Source organism: Balaenoptera physalus (genome assembly GCF_965194825.1).
Source record: "Balaenoptera physalus genome assembly, chromosome: 6".
NCBI lineage: Eukaryota > Metazoa > Chordata > Mammalia > Artiodactyla > Balaenopteridae > Balaenoptera > Balaenoptera physalus.
In genome coordinates this window covers 64,103,206-64,125,768 of record NC_138885.1, presented here as the reverse complement: position 1 = coordinate 64,125,768, position 22,563 = coordinate 64,103,206, and the positions used below count along the sequence as shown (strand labels likewise).

Genomic DNA, 22,563 nt, shown 5'->3' with positions numbered 1-22,563 from the left:
GACACTACATAATGATCAAGGGATCAATCCAAGAAGATATAACGATTATAAATATATATGCACCAAACATAGGAGCACCTCAATACATAAGGCAACTGCTAACAGCTATAAAAGAGGAAATCGACAGTAACACAACAATATTGGGGGATTTGAACACTTCACTTAACACCAATGGACAGATCATCAGACAGAAAATTAATAAGGAAACACAAGCTTTAAATGACACAATAGACCAGAGAGATTTAATTGATATTTATAGGACATTCCATCCAAAGACAGCAGATTACACTTTCTTCTCAAGTGCACACGGAACATTCTCCAGGACAGACCACATCTTGGGTCACAAATAAAGCCTCAGTAAATTTAAGAATATTGAAATCATTTCAAGTATCTTTTCCGACCACAGTACTATGAGATTAGAAATCAATTACAGGGGAAAAAAACGTAAAAAAACACAAACACATGGAGGCTAAACAATATGTTACTAAATAACCAACAGATCACTGAAGAAATCAAAAAATACCTAGAGACAAATGACAATGAAAACACGATGATCCAAAACCTATGGGATGCAGCAAAAGCAGTTCTAAGAGGGAAGTTTATAGCAATACAATCCTACCTCAAGAAACAAGAAAAATCTCAAAAAAACAATCTAACCATACACCTAAAGAAATTAGAGAAAGAAGAACAAACAAAACCCAAAGTTAGTAGAAGGAAAGAAATGATAAAGATCAGAGCAAAAATAAATGAAATAGAAACAAAGAAAACAATAGCAAAGATCAATAAAACTAAAAGCTGGTTCTTTGAGAAGATAAACAAAATTGATAAAACTTTAGCCAGATTCATCAGGAAAAAGAGGGAGAGGACTCAAATCAATAAAATCAGAAATGAAAAAGGAGAACTTACAATGGACACTACAGAAATACAAAGCATCATAAGAGACTACTACAAGCAACTCTATGCCAATAAAATGGACAACCTGCAAGAAATGGACAAATTCTTAGAAAGGTATAACCTTCCAAGACTGAGCCAGGAAGAAGTAGAAAATATGAACTGACCAATCACAAGTATTGAAATTGAAACTGTGATTAAAAATCTTCCAACAAACAAAAGTCCAGGACCAGATGGCATCACAGGTGAATTCTATCAAACACGTAGAGAAGAGCTCACACCCATCCTTCTCAAACTCTTCCAAAAAATTGCAGAGGAAGGAACACTCCCAAACTCATTCTACGAGGCCACCATCACCCTGATACCAAAACTAGACAGAGATACTACAAAAAAAGAAAATTACAGACCAGTATCACTGATGAATATAGATGCAAAAATCCTCAACAAAATACTAGCAAACAGAATCCAACAACACATTACAAGGATCATACACCATGATCAAGTGGGATTCATCCCAGGGATGCAAGCATTCTTCAATATACGCAAAACAATCAATGTGATACACCATATTAACAAACTGAAGAATAAAAACCATATGATCATCTCAATAGATGCAGAAAAAGTTTTTGACAAAATTCAACACCCATTTATGATAAAAACTCTCCAGAAAGTGGGCATAGAGGGAACCTACCTCAACATAACAAAGGCCATATATGACAACCCCACAACCAACATCATTCTCAATGGTGAAAAACTGAAAGCATTTCCTCTAAGATCAGGAACAAGACAAGGATGTCCACTCTCGCCACTATTATTCAACATAGTTTTGGAAGTCCTGGCCATGGCAATCAGAGAAGAAAAAGAAATTAAAGGAATACAAATTGGAAAAGAAGAAGTAAAACTGTCACTGTTTGCAGATGACATGATACTGTACATAAAGAATCCTAAAGATGCCACCAGAAAACTACTAGAGCTAATCAATGAATTTGGTAAATTTGCAGGATACAAAATTAATGCACAGAAATCACTTGCATTCCTCTACACTAATAACGAAAGATCAGAAAGAGAAATTAAGGAAACACTCCCATTCATCACTGTAACAAAAAGAATAAAATACCTAGAAATAAACCTACCTAAGGAGGTAAAAGACCTGTACTCAGAAATCTATAAGACACTGATGAAAGAAATCAAAGATAACACTAACAGATGGAGAGATATACCAAGTTCTTGGATTGGAAGAATCAATATTATGAAAATGACTATACTACCCAAAGCAATCCACAGATTCAATGCAATCCCTATCAAACTACCAGTGGCATTTTTTACAGAACTAGGACAAAAAATCTTAAAATTTTTATGGAGACACAAAAGACCCCAAATAGCCAAAAAAAGTGGTCTTGAGGGAAAAAAAAAGGAGCTGGAGGAATCAGACTCCCTGACTCCAGACTATACTACAAAGCTACAGTCATCAAGACAATATGGTACTGGCACAAAAACAGAAATATAGATCAATGGAACAGGATAGAAAGACCAGAGATAAACCCATATACCTATGGTCAACTAATCTATGACAAAGGAGGCAAGGATATACAATGGAGAAAAGACGGTCTCTTTAATAAGTGGTGCTGGGAAACCTGGACAGCTCCATGTAAAAGAATGAAATTAGAACAGTCCCTAACACCATACACAAAAATAAATTCAAAATGGATCAGAGACCTAAATGTAAGACCGAACACTATGAAACTCTTAGAGAAAAACATAGGAAGAACACTCTTTAACATAAATCACAGCAAGATCTTTTTTGATCCACCTCCTAGAGTAATGGAAATAAAAACAAAAATATACAAATGGGACCTAATGAAACTTCAAAGCTTTTGCACAGCAAAGGAAACTACAAACAAGATGAAAAGACAACCCTCAGAATGGGAGAAAATATTTGCAAACGAATCAATGGACAAAGACTAATCTCCAAAATACATAAACAGCTCATGCAGCTCAATATTAAAAAAACAAACAACCCAATCAAAAAATGGGCAGAAAACCTAAATAGACATTTCTCCAAAGAAGGCATACAGATGGCCAAGAAGCACATGAAAAGCTGCTCAACATCATTAATTATTAGAGAAACGCAAATCAAAACTACAGTGAGGTATCACCTCACTCCTGTTAGAATGGGCATCATCAGAAAATCTACAAACTACAAATGCTGGAGAGGGTGTGGAGAAAAGGGAACCCTCTTGCACTGTGGTGGGAATATAAATTGATACAGCCACTATGGAGAACAGTATGGAGGTTCCTTAAAAAATTAAAAATAGAATTACCATATGATCCAGCAGTCCCACTACTGGGCATATACCCAGAGAAAACCATAGTTCAAAAAGACACATGCACTCCATTGTTCAATGCAGCACTATTTACAATAGCCAGGTCATGGAAGCAACCTAAATGCCCATCGACAGACGAATGGATAAAGAAGATGTGGTACATATATACAATGGAATATTACTCAGCCATAAAAAGGAACGAAATTGAGTCATTTGTTGAGACGTGGATGGATCTAGAGACTGTCATACAGAGTGAAGTAAGTCAGAAAGAGAAAAACAAATATCATATATTAACACCTATATGTGGAATCTAGAAAAACGGTACAGATGAACGGGTTTGCAAAGCAGAAAAAGAGACACAGATGTAGAGAACAAACATATGGACACCAAGCGGGGGAAAGTGGTGGGGGGGTGGTGGTGGGATGAATTGGGAGATTGGGATTAATATATATACACTAATATGTATAAAATAGATAACTAATAAGAACCTTCTGTATTAAAAATAACATTCAAAAATTCAAAAAATAAATAAATAAAAAGCAGCCTTTTCCTCCTTAGTGCCAAAGGGTGATGTCTGTTATTTTTAACCCTGCCAGAAATTATCAGTGGGTTGGAAGAATGTAGTACTATGACATGAGCCTTCATTTCCATTTTTAATTAAAATTCTTACTGACTCTGAGCCAGATGTGCTTTTTCACCAGAGTCTGTGGAAACTCCACAGTGGAAACTACAGTGGCCTGCGAATGGAGGAGCAGGCAGGAATCTGGGGCTTACCATCAAACCAAAAGAACATCACAGCCCTTGGGAGAAGACCCAGGAGGCGTGTGAACCTGGCCACTCCATGCTCACAACTTGTCCTTAATTTCCTCATCTCTCCCAGGCCACAGGTCAGCCTTGGTGGGGGATCATGACTGCCCTTCCTCAAGATCCACCTCTGTTTTGACTCATCACCCCATAGAACCCCCTGGCTCTGCTTCCTGACTCCCTCATCTCTTGATGTCACCACTATTCTAAGTTACAATATTTATCAGGATCACTCACATTTGCTGAGCTCTCAGTCTGTATCTCACTTAATTCTTACAACACTCTATAAAGGAGCATGATTCCAGACTGCTACCTGTCTACACACTCTCCACTTGCCATAGGGACAGAGCTCTGGTACCAACCTCGGCCTGTGGCTGCCCTGCCCAAACACTACATTTCTCAGCTTCTTTTGTAGCTAGGTGTGGCCACGTGATAAATTGCAGCTAACAATACATTGTATGAAACTGCCAGAAAATCTTCTTAGAGAAAGGAAACTTTCATTTTCCTCTCCTTCCATCTGCCCATAAATGTTGGAGCTACAGCAGCCATCTTGGCCCATGAGGTGACCTTGGGAATGGAAACAACACTTAATGGGGCAGCACGAGGGCAGGAGTCTGGGTGGTTGCCACATACCCTGTCAGACCAGCAGTACATGCATGGTTTGACTCCCAGCTTACTTCATGTGAGAGGAAATAAAAATCTACCCTGTTTAAGCCACTGTTATTTGGGATTTTCTATCACAGCAGACTTGATCTTAATCCCAAGTGGTTAAGAATTAGTACTTCCATTTTACAGACTGAGGCTCAGAGAGGTTAAATAACTTGTTCAAGGTGAAAAATGTCGGTGGCAGTGCTAGAATACAACCTGACTTCAGATCCTGTGCTCTTAATCTCCCCAACATGTATTCTCTGAAAAGACCTTTTCCCATGCTGAAGACAGTGGAGTCATGTTTAACTCTTCCCTCTCTGTTGCACCTGTCTCCTCCCATAGTTAGCTGTCATGCTCTGTGGGTTCTGCTTCCCGGGGTCTTGGCAGCCATTTCCTGCCCCACTGCTCCCTCCTTACCAAGAAAGGTGTGGCCAGCACATAGCAGAGATGGAGGCCTCAGCCTAGACAAGGTGTGCGCTGGGATGCGGGGAGAGCTAGGGCTGTCTGTGCTTCTGTTTGACTCTTGCTGGGGCTGGTCTCTCAGGCTGAGCTTGAGGGGCTCTGCTGTTGCCCTTGAGAAGGGAGCCGAGGAGTGTGTGTGTGTGTGTGTGTGTGTGTGTGTGTGTGTGTGTGTGTGTGTGTCCTGAGCTGTGAAAGTCAGTGAGCTGAAGTCTAAATAAAGAGAAGCTGGACAGCAGATTGAAATATTCCAGAGGTGTCAAAGATGAGGAGGTCATTGACACTTTCTTTTTTTTCCAAACAAAAGGTCTCACACTTTATTACTGAACCTACTAGTGCAAAGGCAAAGAAACAAAGAGAAAAATAATAGCCTCCTCACAAATGTCCAACTGTCCAGATAGCGGTGATGTTTTCAGCTTGATGGGGTAAGACGTCAGTGGCCTTAGCATCACCATGTGTGCCATCTCATGTGTGATTCCTTACAGACCCAGCTTGGTTCTTCTCCAATGTCTCCTCTGAGAGTTATCCCTGACTTTAAGACCAGTTTTTCCATGTGAATCCACTAGGGAATGGAATGGGACAATTCTGCCTTTGTTTCTTGGCCAGGAACTGCTTGATCCTGAAAGTCTTGTGAGAAGAACAGAGTCAACCGCATACCCCACGACGGCAGGGAAAGGGAGGGAGCCAGTGACACTTTCAAAAAAGCAGTTTCAGAATAGTGGTATGGCCAAATGCAAAGGATGATAAAAATAACAGCTACTGTTGGCTGAGCGTGAATATATACGAAGCAAGTCTTCTGGTGTTCAAATCCCAGCTCCAGTCCTTAATAGCTGTGCTCTTGGGACTCTTGGACTCTTTCAACCTCAATTTCTGTAAAGTGGGGATAATATTAGAACTACCTCATAGGATTGTGAGGATTAAGCAAATTGTATGATGTGCAGAGAACAGAGCCTGGCACGAGTAAGAGTTACATATGTTAGTTATTATTATCTGCCAGGTTCTACATACACATTATATAATTTAATCTTTAGAGTAACCCTCTGAGACAGGTATTCTCAGCCCCAATTTGACAATTGAAAAGCAAAGGTCAGAGAGGTTAAATACTTCCCCCCAGGTTACAGAGCTATTAAGTGACACAGCTGGATCGCACACACTGCTCTTCCACAGCTGCCTCTTCTTGATGATGAGCCAGGCAGCACGCGGGGAGGGGCTGAGGGGGAACAGGCTGTGGAGGATGTGTGAGCCACACCCCCATCTCCCCACCCCCAGCCCACACACACCAGGTGCGTGGACATACAGACAGCGCAGAGCTCACCACCACTCGCTTATTTCAACTGCAGATTCTTTTTGATTTACATTATGAAATTCAAGTAAGATTTTTTTTTTAAAGAAGAAAGAAAGAAAAGCCATTATGGAATAAATGGTACAGACAGTACATTCTAACCTTATCTAAAAGTCACCTAACATCAAAAAATCTACAAACAATGAATGCTGGAGAGGGTGTAGAGTAAAGGGAACCCTCCAACACTGTCGAGGGGAATGTAAATTGGTACAGCCACTATGGAGAACAGTATGAAGGTTCCTTAAAAAACTAAAAATAGAGCCACTATATGACCCAGCAATCCCACTCCTGGGCATATATCTGGAGAAAACCATAATTTGAAAGGATGAATGCACCCCGATGTTCACTGCAGTACTATTTACAATAGCCAGGACATGGTAGCAACCTAAATGTCCATCAACAAAGGAATGGATAAAGAAGATGCGGTACAAATATACAATGGAATATTACTCAGCCATAAAAAGGAACAAAATAATGCCATTTGCAGCAACATGGATGGACCTAGAGATTGTCATACAGAGTGAAGTAAGTCAGAGAAAGACAAATATCATATCACTTATATGTGGAATCTAGAAAAATGGTACAGATGAACTTATTTGCAAAGCAGAAATAGAGTCACAGATGTAGAAAATAAACTTGTGGTTACCAAAGGGGGAAGGGGGGAATGGGATGAACTGGGAGATTGGGATTGACATATACACACTACCTTATATAAAATGGATAACTAATGAGAACCTACTGCATAGCACAGGGAACCCTACTCAGTGCTCTGTGGTGAACTAAATGGGAAGGGAATCTGAAAAAAGAGGGGATATATATATATATATGTATAACTAATTCACTTTGCTGTATAGCAGAAGCTAACACAACATTGTAAAGCAACTACACTCCAATAAAAATTAATAAAAAATAATAAAAGTCACCTAACATAATGTGCCACAAGGACTAATATGAAATCTATGACATATGCTACAGACCTGATTTCTTACAAGATCTAAACTCAGCATTTGGTGGGAAATAAACAGAATATGCTGGCTAGAGTCTGGAGCACCTACTTTATTATGCATTTTGCTTATTTTGGATGAGGCTAAACCTGTCATTGCCACGGTTCCCAGGACAACAGTATATTCCAGGTATGTGTGGATACTGCACTCAAACCTCAAGTCACACTGAGTCACTTCTTGGTTTATACCATGAGAGAAGCAGATTTTACCAGCTGAGTTTATAAGTGGAGTACAAGTGAGATCTAATCAGGCCCTCAGTGTCTTTAGATGATCTATTAGGTAATCTAAAGTAGATGCTCTTCAGGGAGATATAACCTTGAAACACACAGCTTTATTTGTTCTCCTCATAAAGGAAAAAAAAATCCCAATTTTTCAAAATGAGAAAGAAGTTGGGTTGCATTTATAAGTATATTGATCAATGTATGTTTAGAGGTGAGAGGAGAATTGGGGTTTTTTTAAATTAGAATTTTTTTTTAGCTTCTCCATGAGTTTTTATTAATTCACCAATTCCCTATAGCTCAAGAGATGCTAATTAATTCAAGAAACCGTAATAGCTAATCATTGGCTAAATAAATCTAAAATGGAGAGAGTCTGTCACTGGAGATACTACTGTTCATTTTAATTAAAATTACCAATTTGTGAAGTAATGTAAATAAAGGTTACTGTATCCTTCTACTCAGGAAGTATTAACACTGTGCATGGCCATCTGAGAATCCATGAGGACTTAAAAAGCCAAGAATATCTGTGGAATCTTATCAATTTCTGAGTTAGAATATTTATCATTCCAAGCGTGTTGTTGTTCATTGACATTATAAACCTATGTGGAATTAAGCTGCCTTGAAACACAAAATGGAGAATGGCAAAGGACTGAGAATTGTTGCCTTGACGGGAATACACTCAATGTCAAGGAATCAACCACCGCAAAATGATTACCTTTATAAACATTCAGGCCTAGAGAAAAGCAGATGTTCCAGGTCTGAGTTTCAATTTTTAAGGAATAAATTTATGCAAATGCCCATTTGTTTTAGTACTTTAGTAGCTAGAGTGATCTCACCTTGTTAACATTCAGTGCAACTGCTTATAGCCATTCTAATGTCATCTGCAGGGATAGGAAAGGTCGCCTCAACATTTCATGACTAAATGGCAGGGCTCGACCATGATGCTCACCCTAGGAAGCAGACACACCTGCACACTTAGCTGCTCAAGCCAGCCAACCCTGGAAAGCAGTGTGTGCGTGGGCAACCATATAGCTCAAGTCATCACTGAGTCCAAAGCTGAGCAGCCATAGTGCTCTTGGTGGATTTGCCCTTGACGAAGAGAAATCCATCTTTATTGTCTCACTAGTCAGCTCAAGAGCCATTGATGAAGTCCTAAATCTAATTCTTAATAAAACCCCAAAAGTTTTAGAGGCAAAATGAAAAAGCATAGTTCACAGATACCTTTTGGCCAAAGGTTGGGAAACTATTTTTGTTTTTTAGTCCAAAGACCTGAAATTAGTTTGAACTGAAAAAAGAAGTGACATCCTTTAGGACCAAGCTGAAGCTGCCGAAGGAAAATTGTTATCTTATCAAAAGGCTACTTCTGAATGGAGCCTCCTGACGATACAGAAGTCTGGCTGGGACTTGAACCAGATAAACTTGTTATGCAAATAGCTTTAGCCAAAGGGGAAAGGGCTGATAATGAAATTGCCACAAAGCCAACCACACATTACAGAGGTGACAAAAAACATCAAGCAGCGTCCTACCATATGGATAAAAAGCAGTGCAGAATTTATGTGAGCATCATGTTTAATTTATCATAACTAAGCTGTCAGGAGTCATGCTTTGACAAATGCATAACTAACACATATAAATGAGTCAATTATCACTAACGACCAAAGGTTCAAAACCAAACAGGCTGATGTTTCCTTTCTTTTTTTTTTTAACCCTCAAAATAGGTTTACTAATAGGATTTTGGACCTTAAAATCTCTCCTCCTGTCTCTAAATTAAGAAGGCTGGAAACACGTCTGAAAAACACTAAGCCATAGCCTGGTACCTACATCCTGCCTCTGCTCTCACCCATGTACTTATTTCTCTTCTCTCTCTCTCTCTCTCTCTCTCACACACACACACACACAGACACACACACACACACACACACACACACACACACAATGTCCCCTGTCTACACAGCTGTGATCAATGGGCTGCAGCCTGGTCAGTCCCTTCAGACCCCCGCAGCAACAATGAGAAGCCATAAGGTCCGCTGGTGAGTGGTGACCGTCATGGACCAGGAAAGACTGAAATTACTGAATTGACTCTGCTATGGTTCAGCAGTCACATTGGGGACAGGGTATTAAAGGTTTTAAAGCTGTTAAAAATTTTCTTGTCCTGTTTGTTCTTTAGAAAGAACCAGTTTAGTTTACTCTAATACAATGCACTGTGGCCCCATTTACAATGGGAATTGAAGAAATTTTCTGGATAATTCAGGCTAAAAAACTTTTCCTAAATTACCAGATAACCATCTTCCCACCTCAGTCCCAGCAACAATGAAAATTTTATAATCTGGAGGTCTTAATCCTTCATCCTTTTTCCCTTTCCCTCCCAATATGAGCAAGGTAAGTATAAAAGTAAACCAAGGCTCTCTCTTTAAATAGACATTTCTAACCCAGTGAGTGTCTTTGTTTACATTTAATTAGAGATTTGAATAAATAGAATGAAATAGAAAATTAAAATTACATTTGGTAGTCTGGCTCCTTTATGAAACCAAAGGACATTATTTGGGAATAGGGGGTAGTTTTCTACCTAAAAATATAAAATATAATAATTATTTCCTAATCTTGATAGTTACATTCCTAAAAATCTTGTAAAAGGAAAACTCATGATTGAAGAATCTCAGATGTTATGGGGAAAACAGAACTGGGGGGCTGAGGTCAGGAAAGAATCTATGAACACCTAAAATATATAATATTTTCACTAATAAAACCAATAAGGACAAGTCATTAAATAAATAGAAGACTGATGACATTTTTCCATATCTTAAATTAGTAATAAAGCACACAATCACTTAATTTCTATTTACCTTCCTTGGTTCATTAGAACCTCTTCAGACACTCTACTCTGTAGTTTCAACAAGATGCTTTTGCTTTGCCCCTGATGTATGCATACTAAAGGCATTGTTTTCTATGCTGAGTCCTCCATTCTAGTATCAACACTTATTCTAAGTCTAAAGCAACTCAGAATGAGCACATTTGGAATTCTCAGAATTGGGGAAGACATAAGCAGATTTAAATGGCACATAACAGGATTTGCCATAAAGAAAAATCAACAGTAGAGAGGGATTTCTATACTGTATTTAACCCTGAAAGTCCCAACCCTATCGTCAGTTATGTACCTTTATTCCCAAATCTATCCAAGCAATACTGTGCTCGGTTTAAGAACACAAACATACTCTTGAAGAAGTATACAGAAACCAAACTTTGGTGAGTGGGTCAAGTCACATTTTAGAGGCATCACGAGAGCTTGGTATAGGAAAGCGTATCTGTGAATATGTAATGTGGTTTTCCAGGCCAGCAGCTTAGAGAAGGTCAGTCAAGGGCATCTGTGTGCAGCAATGGAATGAAAAGGAACACTCTTTGGCTCCAGCCTTTGCCAGCAAAATCACTGGAACCCTAGTCCCTGATTTCTTCCCCTGGGGTGATCTGAAATGTGTTCCCAGCCACCAGGATGTCTTTAGCTCTCCAGGGCCTTGCACCTCCTCCTCTGGCTTCCAAATATCAGGAAGTGGCTCTTCCTCTGCTCCTACGGGAGCGTCATCCCTCCTGCTGTTATCTGTTGTTCCTCTCAACACTGCCCACTGTCACCACCACTGACTTGGGGCTGCTTCTGCATTCTGCAGTCACTGCAGAAACATCAGAGTGGGGACTGAAGGGACAAGGAAATGTCCTCCATCCCTGGCCTTGAACTTCATGGTCACATTCCAACACAGCCTTGCTTAGTAGAATTCTTGGAGTTCTTTACCCCGCCTCTCTCCTGAGGAAGATGGCAAAAAGCTAGGAGGGACTGACTGGACAATCAAACAATTTCAGGGACCTTGAACTATGTTGCATCGAAATGAAAATGAAACACACGTTCACAGCTCTTTATACAAAACCCTTGGGGCCAAATATGTTTTGGAATTCAGAATTTTATCAAATTTTAGAAAAGTAAACCCGTGCATTTACTGTATTTTATGTAACGTCCTCAGCAGGATCTGGGGCAGCACACTGTAATCAAACACATTAATATACCTGCAGCAATTCACATGAATATTCACACTGAGTAGGATAAATAATGGCTATAAATAGCCTCAATTCAGTTTAGGTCATGTGTTGCCACCAAATCAGTTCACATAAGGTCAGGGCTTGCAGCTAAATGACTCAAGTACAAAAAAAACTTCCATTTTTCAGAGCTCTTTGGATTTTGGAATTGCGAACAAGGGATTGTATTGTGTTTAAGGAAGGCGATCAAGAGACCCAGTCTGGGAAGATTAACCAAGATGGCGGAGTAGAAGGACGTGCTCTCACTCCCTCTTGCGAAAGCACCAGAATCAAAACTGGCTGCTGGACAATCATTGACAGGAAGACCCTGGACTTCACCAAGGAGGATACCCCACGTCCAAGGACAGAGGAGAAGCCACAGTGAGACGGTAGGAGGGGCGCAATCAGAGTAAAATCAAATCCCATAACTGCTGGGTGGGTGACTCACAGACTGGCGAACACTTATACCACAGAAGTCCACCCACTGGAGTGAAGGTTCTGAGCCCCACGTCAGGCTTCCCAACCTGGGGGTCCGGCTACGGGAGGAGGAATTCCTAGAGAATCAGACCTTGAAGCCTAGTGGGAATTGATTGCAGGACTTTGACAGGACTGGGGGAAACAGAGACCCCACTCTTGGAGGGCACACACAAAGTAATGTGTGCATCGGGACCCAGGGGAAGGAGCAGTGACCCTGGGGGAGACTGAACCAGACCTACCTGCTGGTGTTGGGGGGTCTCCTGCAGAGGCGAGTGGTGGCTCTGTTTCACCGTGGGGATAAGGACACTGGCAGCCGAGGTTCTGGGAAGTTCTCCTTGGCGTGAGCCCTCCCAGAGTCTGCCATTAACCCCACCAAAGAGCAAGGGTAGGCTCCAGTGTTGGGTTGCCTCAGGCAAAACAACCAACAGGGAGGGAACCCAGCCCCACCCATCAACAGTCAAGTGGATTAAGGTTTTACTGAGCTCTGACCGCCACAGCAACAGGGAGGGAACCCAGCCCCACCCATCAACAATCAAGTGAATTAAGGTTTTACTGAGCTCTGAACGCCACAGCAACAGTCAGATCTACCCACCACCAGAGCCTCCCATCAAGCCTCTTAGATAGCCTCAACCACCAGAGGGCAGACAACAGAAGCAAGAAAAACTACAATCCTGCAGCCTGTGGACCAAAAACCACAGTTACAGAAAGATAGAGAAGATGAAAAGGCAGAGGGCTATGTACCAGATGAAGGAACAAGAAAAAACCCCAGAAAAACAACTAAATGAAGTGGAGATAGGCAACCTTCCAGAGAAAGAATTCAGAATAATGATAGTGAAGATGATCCAGGACCTCGGAATAAGAATGGAGGCAAAGATTGAGAAGATGCAAGAAATGATTAACAAAGACCTAGAAGAATTAAAGAACAAACAAACAGAGATGACCAATACAATAACTGAAATGAAAACTACACTAGAAGGAATCAATAGCAGAATAACTGAGGCAGAAGAACGGATAAGTGACCTGGAAGACAGAATGGTGGAATTCACTGCTGCGGAACAGACTAAAGAAAAAAGAATGAAAAGAAATGAAGACAGCCTAAGAGACCTCTGGGACAACATTAAACGCAACAACATTCGCATTATAGGGGTCCCAGAAGGAGAAGAGAGAGAGAAAGGACCAGAGAAAATATTTGAAGAGATTATAGTCAAAAAACTTCCCTAACATGGGAAAGGAAATAGCCACCCAAGTCCAGGAAGCGCAGAGAGTCCCATACAGAATAAACCCAAGGAGAAACACGCCGAGACACATAGTAATCAAAGTGGCAAAAATTAAAGACAAAGAAAAATTATTGAAAGCAGCAAGGGAAAAACGACAAATAACATACAAGGGAACTCCCATAAGGTTAACAGCTGATTTCTCAGCAGAAACTCTGCAAGCCAGAAGGGAATGGCATGATATACTTAAAGTGATGAAAGGGAAGAACCTACAACCAAGATTACTATACCCGGCAAGGATCTCATTTAGATTTGATGGAGAAATCAAAAGCTTTACAGACAAGCAAAAGCTAAGAGAATTCAGCACCACCAAACCAGCTCTACAACAAATGCTAAAGGAACTTCTCTAAGTGGGAAACACAAGAGAAGAAAAGGACCTACAAAAACAAACCCAAAACAATTAAGAAAATGGTCATAGGAACATATATATCGATAATTACCTTAAACGTGAATGGATTAAACGCCCCAACCAAAAGACATAGACTGGCTGAATGGATACAAAAACAAGACCCATATATATGCTGTCTACAAGAGACCCACTTTAGACCTAGGGACACATACAGACTGAAAGTGAGGGGATGGAAAAAGATATTCCATGCAAATGGAAATCAAAAGAAAGCTGGAGTAGCTATACTCATATCAGATAAAATAGACTTTAAAATAAAGAATGTTACAAGAGACAAGGAAGGACACTACATAATGATCCAGGGATCAATCCAAGAAGAAGATATAACAATTATAAATATATATGCACCCAACATAGGAGCACCTCAATACATAAGGCAACTGCTAACAGCTATAAAAGAGGAAATCGACAGTAACACAATAATAGTGGGGGACTGTAACACCTCACTTACACCAATGGACAGATCATCCAAAATGAAAATAAATAAGGAAACAGAAGCTTTAAATGACACAATAGACCAGATAGATTTAATTGATATATATAGGACATTCCATCCAAAAACAGCAGATTACACGTTCTTCTCAAGTGCGCACGGAACATTCTCCAGGATAGATCACATCTTGGGTCACAAATCAAGCCTCAGTAAATTTAAGAAAATTGAAATCACACCAAGCATCTTTTCTGACCACAACGCTATGAGATTAGAAATGAATTACAGGGAAAAAAACGTAAAAAAGACAAACACATGGAGGCTAAACAATACGTTACTAAATAACCAAGAGATCACTGAAGAAATCAAAGAGGAAATCAAAAAATACCTAGAGACAAATGACAATGAAAACACGACGACCCAAAACCTATGGGATGCAGCAAAAGCGGTTCTAAGAGGGAAGTTTATAGCTATACAAGCCTACCTAAAGAAACAAGAAAAATCTCAAGTAAACAATCTAACCTTACACCTAAAGAAACTAGAGAAAGAAGAACAAACAAAACCCAAAGTTAGCAGAAGGAAAGAAATCATAAAGATCAGAGCAGAAATAAATGAAATAGAAACAAAGAAAACAATAGCAAAGATCAATAAAACTAAAAGTTGGTTCTTTGAGAAGATAAACAAAATTGATAAGCCATTAGCCAGACTCATCAAGAAAAAGAGGGAGAGGACTCAAATCAATAAAATCAGAAATGAAAAAGGAGAAGTTACAACAGACACTGCAGAAATACAGAACATCCTAAGAGACTACTATAAGCAACTTTATGCCAATAAAATGGACAACCTGCAAGAAATGGACAAATTCTTAGAAAGGTATAACCTTCCAAGACTGAATCAGGAGGAAACAGAAAATATGAACAGACCAATCACAAGTAATGAAATTGAAACTGTGATTAAAAATCTTCCAACAAACAAAAGTCCAGGACCAGATGGCTTCACAGGTGAATTCTATCAAACATTTAGAGAAGAGCTAACACCCATCCTTCTCAAACTCTTCCAAAAAATTGCAGAGGAAGGAACACTCCCAAACTCATTCTATGAGGCCACCATCACCCTGATACCAAAACCAGACAAAGACACTACAAAAAAAGAAAATTACAGACCAGTATCACTGATGAATATAGATGCAAAAATCCTCAACAAAATACTAGCAAACAGAATCCAACAACACATTAAAAGGATCATACACCACGACCAAGTGGGATTTATCCCAGGGATGCAAGGATTCTTCAATATACGCAAATCAATCAATGTGATACACCATATTAACAAATTGAAGAATAAAAACCATATGATCATCTCAATAGATGCAGAAAAAGCTTTTGACAAAATTCAACACCCATTCCTGATAAAAACTCTCCAGAAAGTGGGCATAGAGGGAACCTACCTCAACATAATAAAGGCCATATATGACAAACCCACAGCAAACATCATTCTCAATGGTGAAAAACTGAAAGCATTTCCTCTAAGATCAGGAACGAGACAAGGATGTCCACTCTCACCACTACTATTCAACATAGTTCTGGAAGTCCTAGCCACGGCAATCAGAGAAGAAAAAGAAATAAAAGGAATACAAATTGGAAAAGAGGAAGTAAAACTGTCACTGTTTGCGGATGACATGATACTATACATAGAGAATCCTAAAACTGCCACCAGAAAACTGCTAGAGCTAATTAATGAATATGGTAAAGTTGCAGGATACAAAATTAATGCACAGAAATCTCTTGCATTCCTATACACTAATGATGAAAAATCTGAAAGAGAAATTATGGAAACACTCCCATTTACCATTGCAACAAAAAGAATAAAATACTTAGGAATAAACCTACCTAGGGAGACAAAAGACCTGTATGCAGAAAACTATAAGACACTGATGAAAGAAATTAAAGATGATACCAACAGATGGAGAGATATACCATGTTCTTGGATTGGAAGAATCAACATTGTGAAAATGAGTATACTACCCAAAGCAATCTACAGATTCAATGCAATCCCTATCAAATTACCAATGGCATTTTTTACAGAGCTAGAACAAATCATCTTAAAATTTGTATGGAGACACAAAAGACCCCGAATAGCCAAAGCAGTCTTGAGGCAAAAAAATGGAGCTGGAGGAATCAGACTCCCTGACTTCAGACTATACTACAAAGCTACAGTAATCAAGACAATATGGTACTGGCACAAAAACAGAAACATAGATCAATGGAACAAGATAGAAAGCCCAGAGATTAATCCACGCACCTATGGTCAACTAATCTATGACAAAGGAGGCAAAGATATACAATGGAGAAAAGACAGTCTCTTCAATAAGTGGTGCTGGGAAAACTGGACAGCTACATGTAAAAGAATGAAATTAGAATACTCCCTAACACCATACACAAAAATAAACTCAAAATGGATTAGAGACCTAAATATAAGACTGGACACTATAAAACTCTTAGAGGAAAACATAGGAAGAACACTCTTTGACATAAATCACAGCAAGATCTTTTTTGATCCACCTCCTAGAGTAATGGAAATAAAAACAAAAATAAACAAGTGGGACCTAATGAAACTTCAAAGCTTTTGCACAGCAAAGGAAACCATAAACAAGACGAAAAGACAACCCTCAGAATGGGAGAAAATATTTGCAAACGAATCAACGGACAAAGGATTAATCTCCAAAATATATAAACAGCTCATTCAGCTCAATATCAAAGAAACAAACACCCCAATCCAAAAATGGGCAGAAGACCTAAATAGACATTTCTCCAAAGAAGACATACAGACGGCCACGAAGCACATGAAAAGATGCTCAACATCACTAATTATTAGAGAAATGCAAATCAAAACTACAATGAGGTATCACCTCACTCCTGTTAGAATGGGCATCATCAGAAAATCTACAAACAACAAATGCTGGAGAGGGTGTGGAGAAAAGGGAACCCTCTTGCACTGTTGGTGGGAATGTAAATTGATACAGCCACTATGGAGAACAATATGGAGGTTCCTTAAAAAACTAAAAATAGAATTACCATATGACCCAGCAATCCCACTACTGGGCATATACCCAGAGAAAACCGTAATTCAAAAAGACACATGCACCCGAATGTTCATTGCAGCACTATTTACAATAGCCAGGTCATGGAAGCAACCTAAATGCCCATCAACAGACGAATGGATAAAGAAGATGTGGTACATATATACAATGGAATATTACTCAGCCATAAAAAGGAACGAAATTGAGTCATTTGTTGAGACGTGGATGGATCTAGAGACTGTCATACAGAGTGAAGTAAGTCAGAAAGAGAAAAACAAATATCGTATATTAATGCATGTATGTGGAACCTAGAAAAATGGTACAGATGAGCCAGTTTGCAGGGCAGAAGTTGAGACACAGATGTAGAGAATGGACATATGGACACCAAGGGGGGAAAACTGCAGTGAGGTGGGGATGGTGGTGTGCTGAATTGGGAGATTGGGATTGACATGTATACACTGATGTGTATAAAATTGATGCCTAATAAGAACCTGCAGTATAAAAAAACAAACAAAACAACTAATACTAAACTTTCATTGGGTTATTTGTATGGAAATATGTTAATATAAATGTTTCAGACATTACATGAAATTTCTAAAAATCTTATATTTGTATTTGTATGGAAATATGTATGGAAATATGTTAATATAAATGTTTCAGACGTTACATGAAATTTCTAAAAATCTTATATTTGTATTTGTATGGAAATATGTATGGAAATATGTTAATATAAATGTTTCAGACATTACATGAAATTTCTAAAAATCTTATATGTTCTGGTATAATGTTATAAGTCATAATCCTAGTTATTACTTTAAAATGTATATCTCAGAAATAACTAATTTTCGTGTCAACTGCATTATTATGAACTTTCATCAAATCTTTTACCGTGGTCATTTTTAAGTCTTTTGTCATTTACAGACAGTTCTGGGTGTACTCTGATGATTTTGCAAATATGTTCCTATAAAAGGGTTTCATCTTCAAGAAATTCATGGAAAAGACTCTGACAAGTACAGGTTTCTGGTAACTGACTGTACTGCTGAACTGAATGAATAAGCATTTTCAGAACTCTGATGAAAAACTGATGAACTCATAAAAGTGCTAACAAAAGATCAAGATGAAAAAAAAAACAACAATTAATTACATGGGACTGAGTGAACTGATGAGGATGAGTATAATTTTTGTGACTTTCTGTCTGAATTAAAAAAAAAAAAAATCCCACAAGGACTCAGAGGCAGGGAATATACAAATCAATTTTCACTGCAAAGTAAAGGAGCTGTTACAGTGGAGGATTACTGGACTGAATGGCAATATTATGACATAGTATGAGTGTGTTTCATGTTTGGTAATTGCAATCATTGTTGCTTTTGTTGTGGTCATCCATGTACAATGCTTGGTGTCAGTCTATTTATCTCTTGTAAAAATAAAATACAGTGTGTGTGTGTGTGGAAAAAAAAAAAAAGAAAAAGCGAAAGATCTCTATCTCTCTCCTTGTGTGCAAGCACACACACAAGCATGGGAGCATGAGGGAGATTACTGACACCTACGAAGCAAGAAGAGATGCATCAGAATGAAATCTACCTTGCCAGCACCTTGTTCTTGGACTTCTCAGCCTCCAGAACTGTGAAAAATAAATTTCCGTTTTTTTAAAATCAAAAAAAAAAAAAAAAAAAAAAAAGAGACCCAGTCTGCTTCATTGCTCTGCATCTTGGTGGAAGCTACTAAGTATGCACATAGGTATAATTTAGAGAAATTTGTGTTGACCCTTCCCTACTTCCTGTTTATCAGCTATTTTGGTCACTTCTTTTCTCCTCCCATGACCTCTGAACCCCGTGTTTGATACAGCAGACACTGAGAGCACCTCCTCCCAGCTCCTAGCTGGGATATGGCTTGTAACAGCCTTGTCTAGATTCCTGCCCCCGCAGTTCACCAGGACCCTTGCTTGGGGTCATTATAGCCCCCTCCAACATACTGAGCATCTTCCCCAGAGTCAGGACCAGTGTGGTTCTCTGCCAGAGGACAGGCCAAAAGCTCATGTTCCCAGCACTCAGTCACCACCCTGTCGGTGCTGCTGTTGGTTCTGTTCCTGTCTTAGTCCCATGCAATACTGCCTAGTTCCTGGTAACAGAGCTCCCACCAGGAACATCACCCATCAGTTGGATTTTCGTCTTGTTCTCCACACTCTGAGCCCTGGCTGGGGCTCCTCACCTTGGAGCCTCAGGCCTGAGATCTTACTCTGGCCCCTCAATCATCTTGGGAACTGGAGCCCTGCTCCCAAAGCACAGATCCTAAAGCAAAGCCCAACTTCCAAGCTGCAAAACCTCTACTGAACGCCGCCACCTTCTGTCTCCTCTCTGGCCCAAGTGTGGGTGTCAGATTTTTAGATGGAGTCTCCTCCCTTATTAAACAAGACCCACTGGCAATATTTGCCCCAGGACAGAGCAGAGTCAGATAAATGTAACACATATGATCAGAAGAATTGATTATAACCAAGAGTCAAATGGAACTCCTTATTTCTCAAATCCTGCAGGGGCATCTTCTATCATTTACTGGAACAAATTTTGTGTCATAATGCGCTAGAAGGCATAACAACTTCTAGCGCCAAGTCAATTCCACACCTTGGACTTCTCCAATCACTGTCCAAGGACTTGCTGGATGAGCAATTTTCAGTGGAAGAAATACTCACTGTGAAATGAAGTGGTTGAATTCCTCACACCATTTTTCCGGATGAAGTAAAGTAGGTGGAGGATTTCTGAAAAATAAAAGCAATTTTTTTCTTACAAAGAAAGGGTTCCGTTAAAAGCAAAATATCCACTTGCCTTTACTGATATTGTTCTAAATAGCTCTGATAAAATCTATTCTTATTCCTTCCTAGGTGAGAGTCATTCACCAGTGGTAAATTACAAAGTGCCAGCCCCTATTCATTTAGTGGCTCATTTCCATTGACTGAAGGCCAACCATGTCCACAGCTTTCCGCGGGACCTCTGAGGGTTACACAGATCAACAACATTCCTCAAGGAGCAGACACTGTAATGAAGGGTGAGGCAAGCACACAGCCACTATAACTGAGAGCTGAGTATTATTAGCGCCATAAGAAAGCTATAAACCGAGTGCTAGGGGCTTGAGAGAAATAGACTTTTAATTTTACAGGATTTTCAGATCATTATACTACCATTTGAATTAATTATGTGATGCAATTAAAGTATACTTATAAATTCACTGGTCACATTTTTAACTCTTTTCTATATGTCAACCTCTGCAATAGGTACTGGAGAAAGCAAAACCACTAAGACAAATTTCAGACCCCAAGAAGATCCTGGGTAGCAAGGAGGACAGACACCTAATATAACTAAGTACTGGCGGTCCAAGAGAACTAGAGAACTGTGGAAAGACTCTGGTAACCAGACCATTTCCTGGTGGGAAGGCAGGAAAAGGAAAAAGTAAGAACCCTGCATTTGGCTGAATATTTACCCAAAGAGAATCAATTTTAAAACAGAAGGGACATTACCTTTAATTGATAAGAATTTTTTCTTTCTAGCTATGACTGGAAATAGGGGTTTGTGAGCAAGTCAAGTTCAGCAAATGAAGCAAGTTACATTTCTGCACACCTGAATTATGACTGTAAATCTTAAACCCATTATACACCTTTGTATATATAACCCTTCACTTGGGTTCTAACTGCTTCCTAAAGCCATAGATTGCTCAGCCCCCATAGGCAGAGGCAGGGGAAGTAGCAAGAATGACCAGAAATTTAAAAAATGTATCAGATAATGTGATTGTAATTTGCCTCTTCAATACCATTCCTTTTTTCGTTTCTTCTAGTACAATTTTTATTCTGGCACAATGCTGCCATATATATTTTCCTGAGTTCCTTGCATCTAGATGTGGCCATGTGACTGCGTTCTGGCCAAATGATATAATACTAAAATTGTTCTGTGGTGTTTCCAGAAAGTCTTCTTAAAGGATGGGAGACATGCCATTTTTTTCTTCCCCCTATTTGCTTCCTGGAGCATGGATATGATGGCTGGAGCCTGAGCAGCCATTTTGGACATGAAATGAAAATGAGAGCTATGAGCTGAGTATGGCAAAGAAGGTAGATAGGAAACTGGATTCATGATGATATTGTAAAGCTGCCATACCAGCTCTAGACTGCTTCTCCCTAGTCTTCCTTAACAGGAAAGAGAAATAAACTTCTATCTTCTTTAAGCCACTGTTATATGCAATTAATCCTAATTGAGCTGATCATATTTCAGAGTATTATCCTATTACATGATTAGAACATAATTTGATAAGTATATCACAACTACAAAGGTAAGTGGAAGCATAATAAAGGGGCAACTTACCCAATCTGGGGAGTCCCAGAAGACTGTAAAAAGAAAATGAACTTGAGCTGGCCCCTGAAGATTGGTTGGATTTTTCAAGACAGAGGAGAGGGAAGCCATTTCAGGCTTAGGAAACAAGATGTACCAAGTCACAGAAGTGTAAAAGAGTCTGGTAGGTTCAAAGAACATGAGTAATTTTTTGAGGCTAGACTATATGATTCTTTCAGGTCTGGAGAAAGAGTAGAAGGGAAGGATGAGGTGGGAAGGAAGAATGATGAGAGGAAATATATGATTTCCCCATTCTGCATAAGAATTTAATCATCCTTCAGATCTTCTGATTCAAAGACCCAAAGGAAAATTATCTGTGTACCCACCTAGAAAGAGTAACAGTTGAAAGTTGCCCTTCAGTTACTTTGGAGGCTGCCTCTATCTCATTCATTTCATGCAACAATATTTGCCTTCGTCTTTCCCTGGCTTTCTTTAAATAATAAAAGTACCATCACATAACTTCTGCTTTAATACCAGCATGGCTGACCTGTTCTTACTGGCTCCAGCTGTTTGAGATTGTACATCCACATGTCCTCCCAGTTCACCTCTGCGGGCATCTCTCAGTGAGCAGCTTGCCCTACACCATCTCTACAGCCCTCTCCAGAGCTCAAACTTCCCTTGCTCTGCTCAGGTTCCCTGCTCATTCTGCTCTCACGGAGGTCAGTTCCACAGAGAAGAGGTGCTCAAGCAACCTACTGTCTAACACACTTCATCCACCCCCAAAACCATTAACTGGTTTTGGGGGTGGATGAAGAAGTTACTTGTAGACAGAGTAACA

At 39.5% G+C, this 22,563-nt stretch overlaps 1 protein-coding gene and 1 pseudogene across 2 annotated transcripts in view; both read right to left on the bottom strand.

The window, feature by feature from the left end:
- The window catches only part of MYO3B (myosin IIIB), a 638,187-nt gene that overhangs the window by 305,939 nt on the left and 309,685 nt on the right, over positions 1–22,563 (bottom strand). The window contains exon 8 of the mRNA XM_082465327.1: positions 20,102–20,167. Coding sequence (XP_082321453.1) covers positions 20,102–20,167 — 66 coding nt within the window. The remainder of the gene's footprint in view (positions 1–20,101; positions 20,168–22,563) is intronic.
- On the bottom strand, positions 5,319–11,267 carry LOC309662904 (large ribosomal subunit protein eL39 pseudogene; annotated as a pseudogene). The gene is made up of 2 exons: positions 11,257–11,267; positions 5,319–5,760 (listed from the first exon to the last, which is right to left on the bottom strand). The product of its transcript is annotated as a large ribosomal subunit protein eL39 pseudogene (transcript).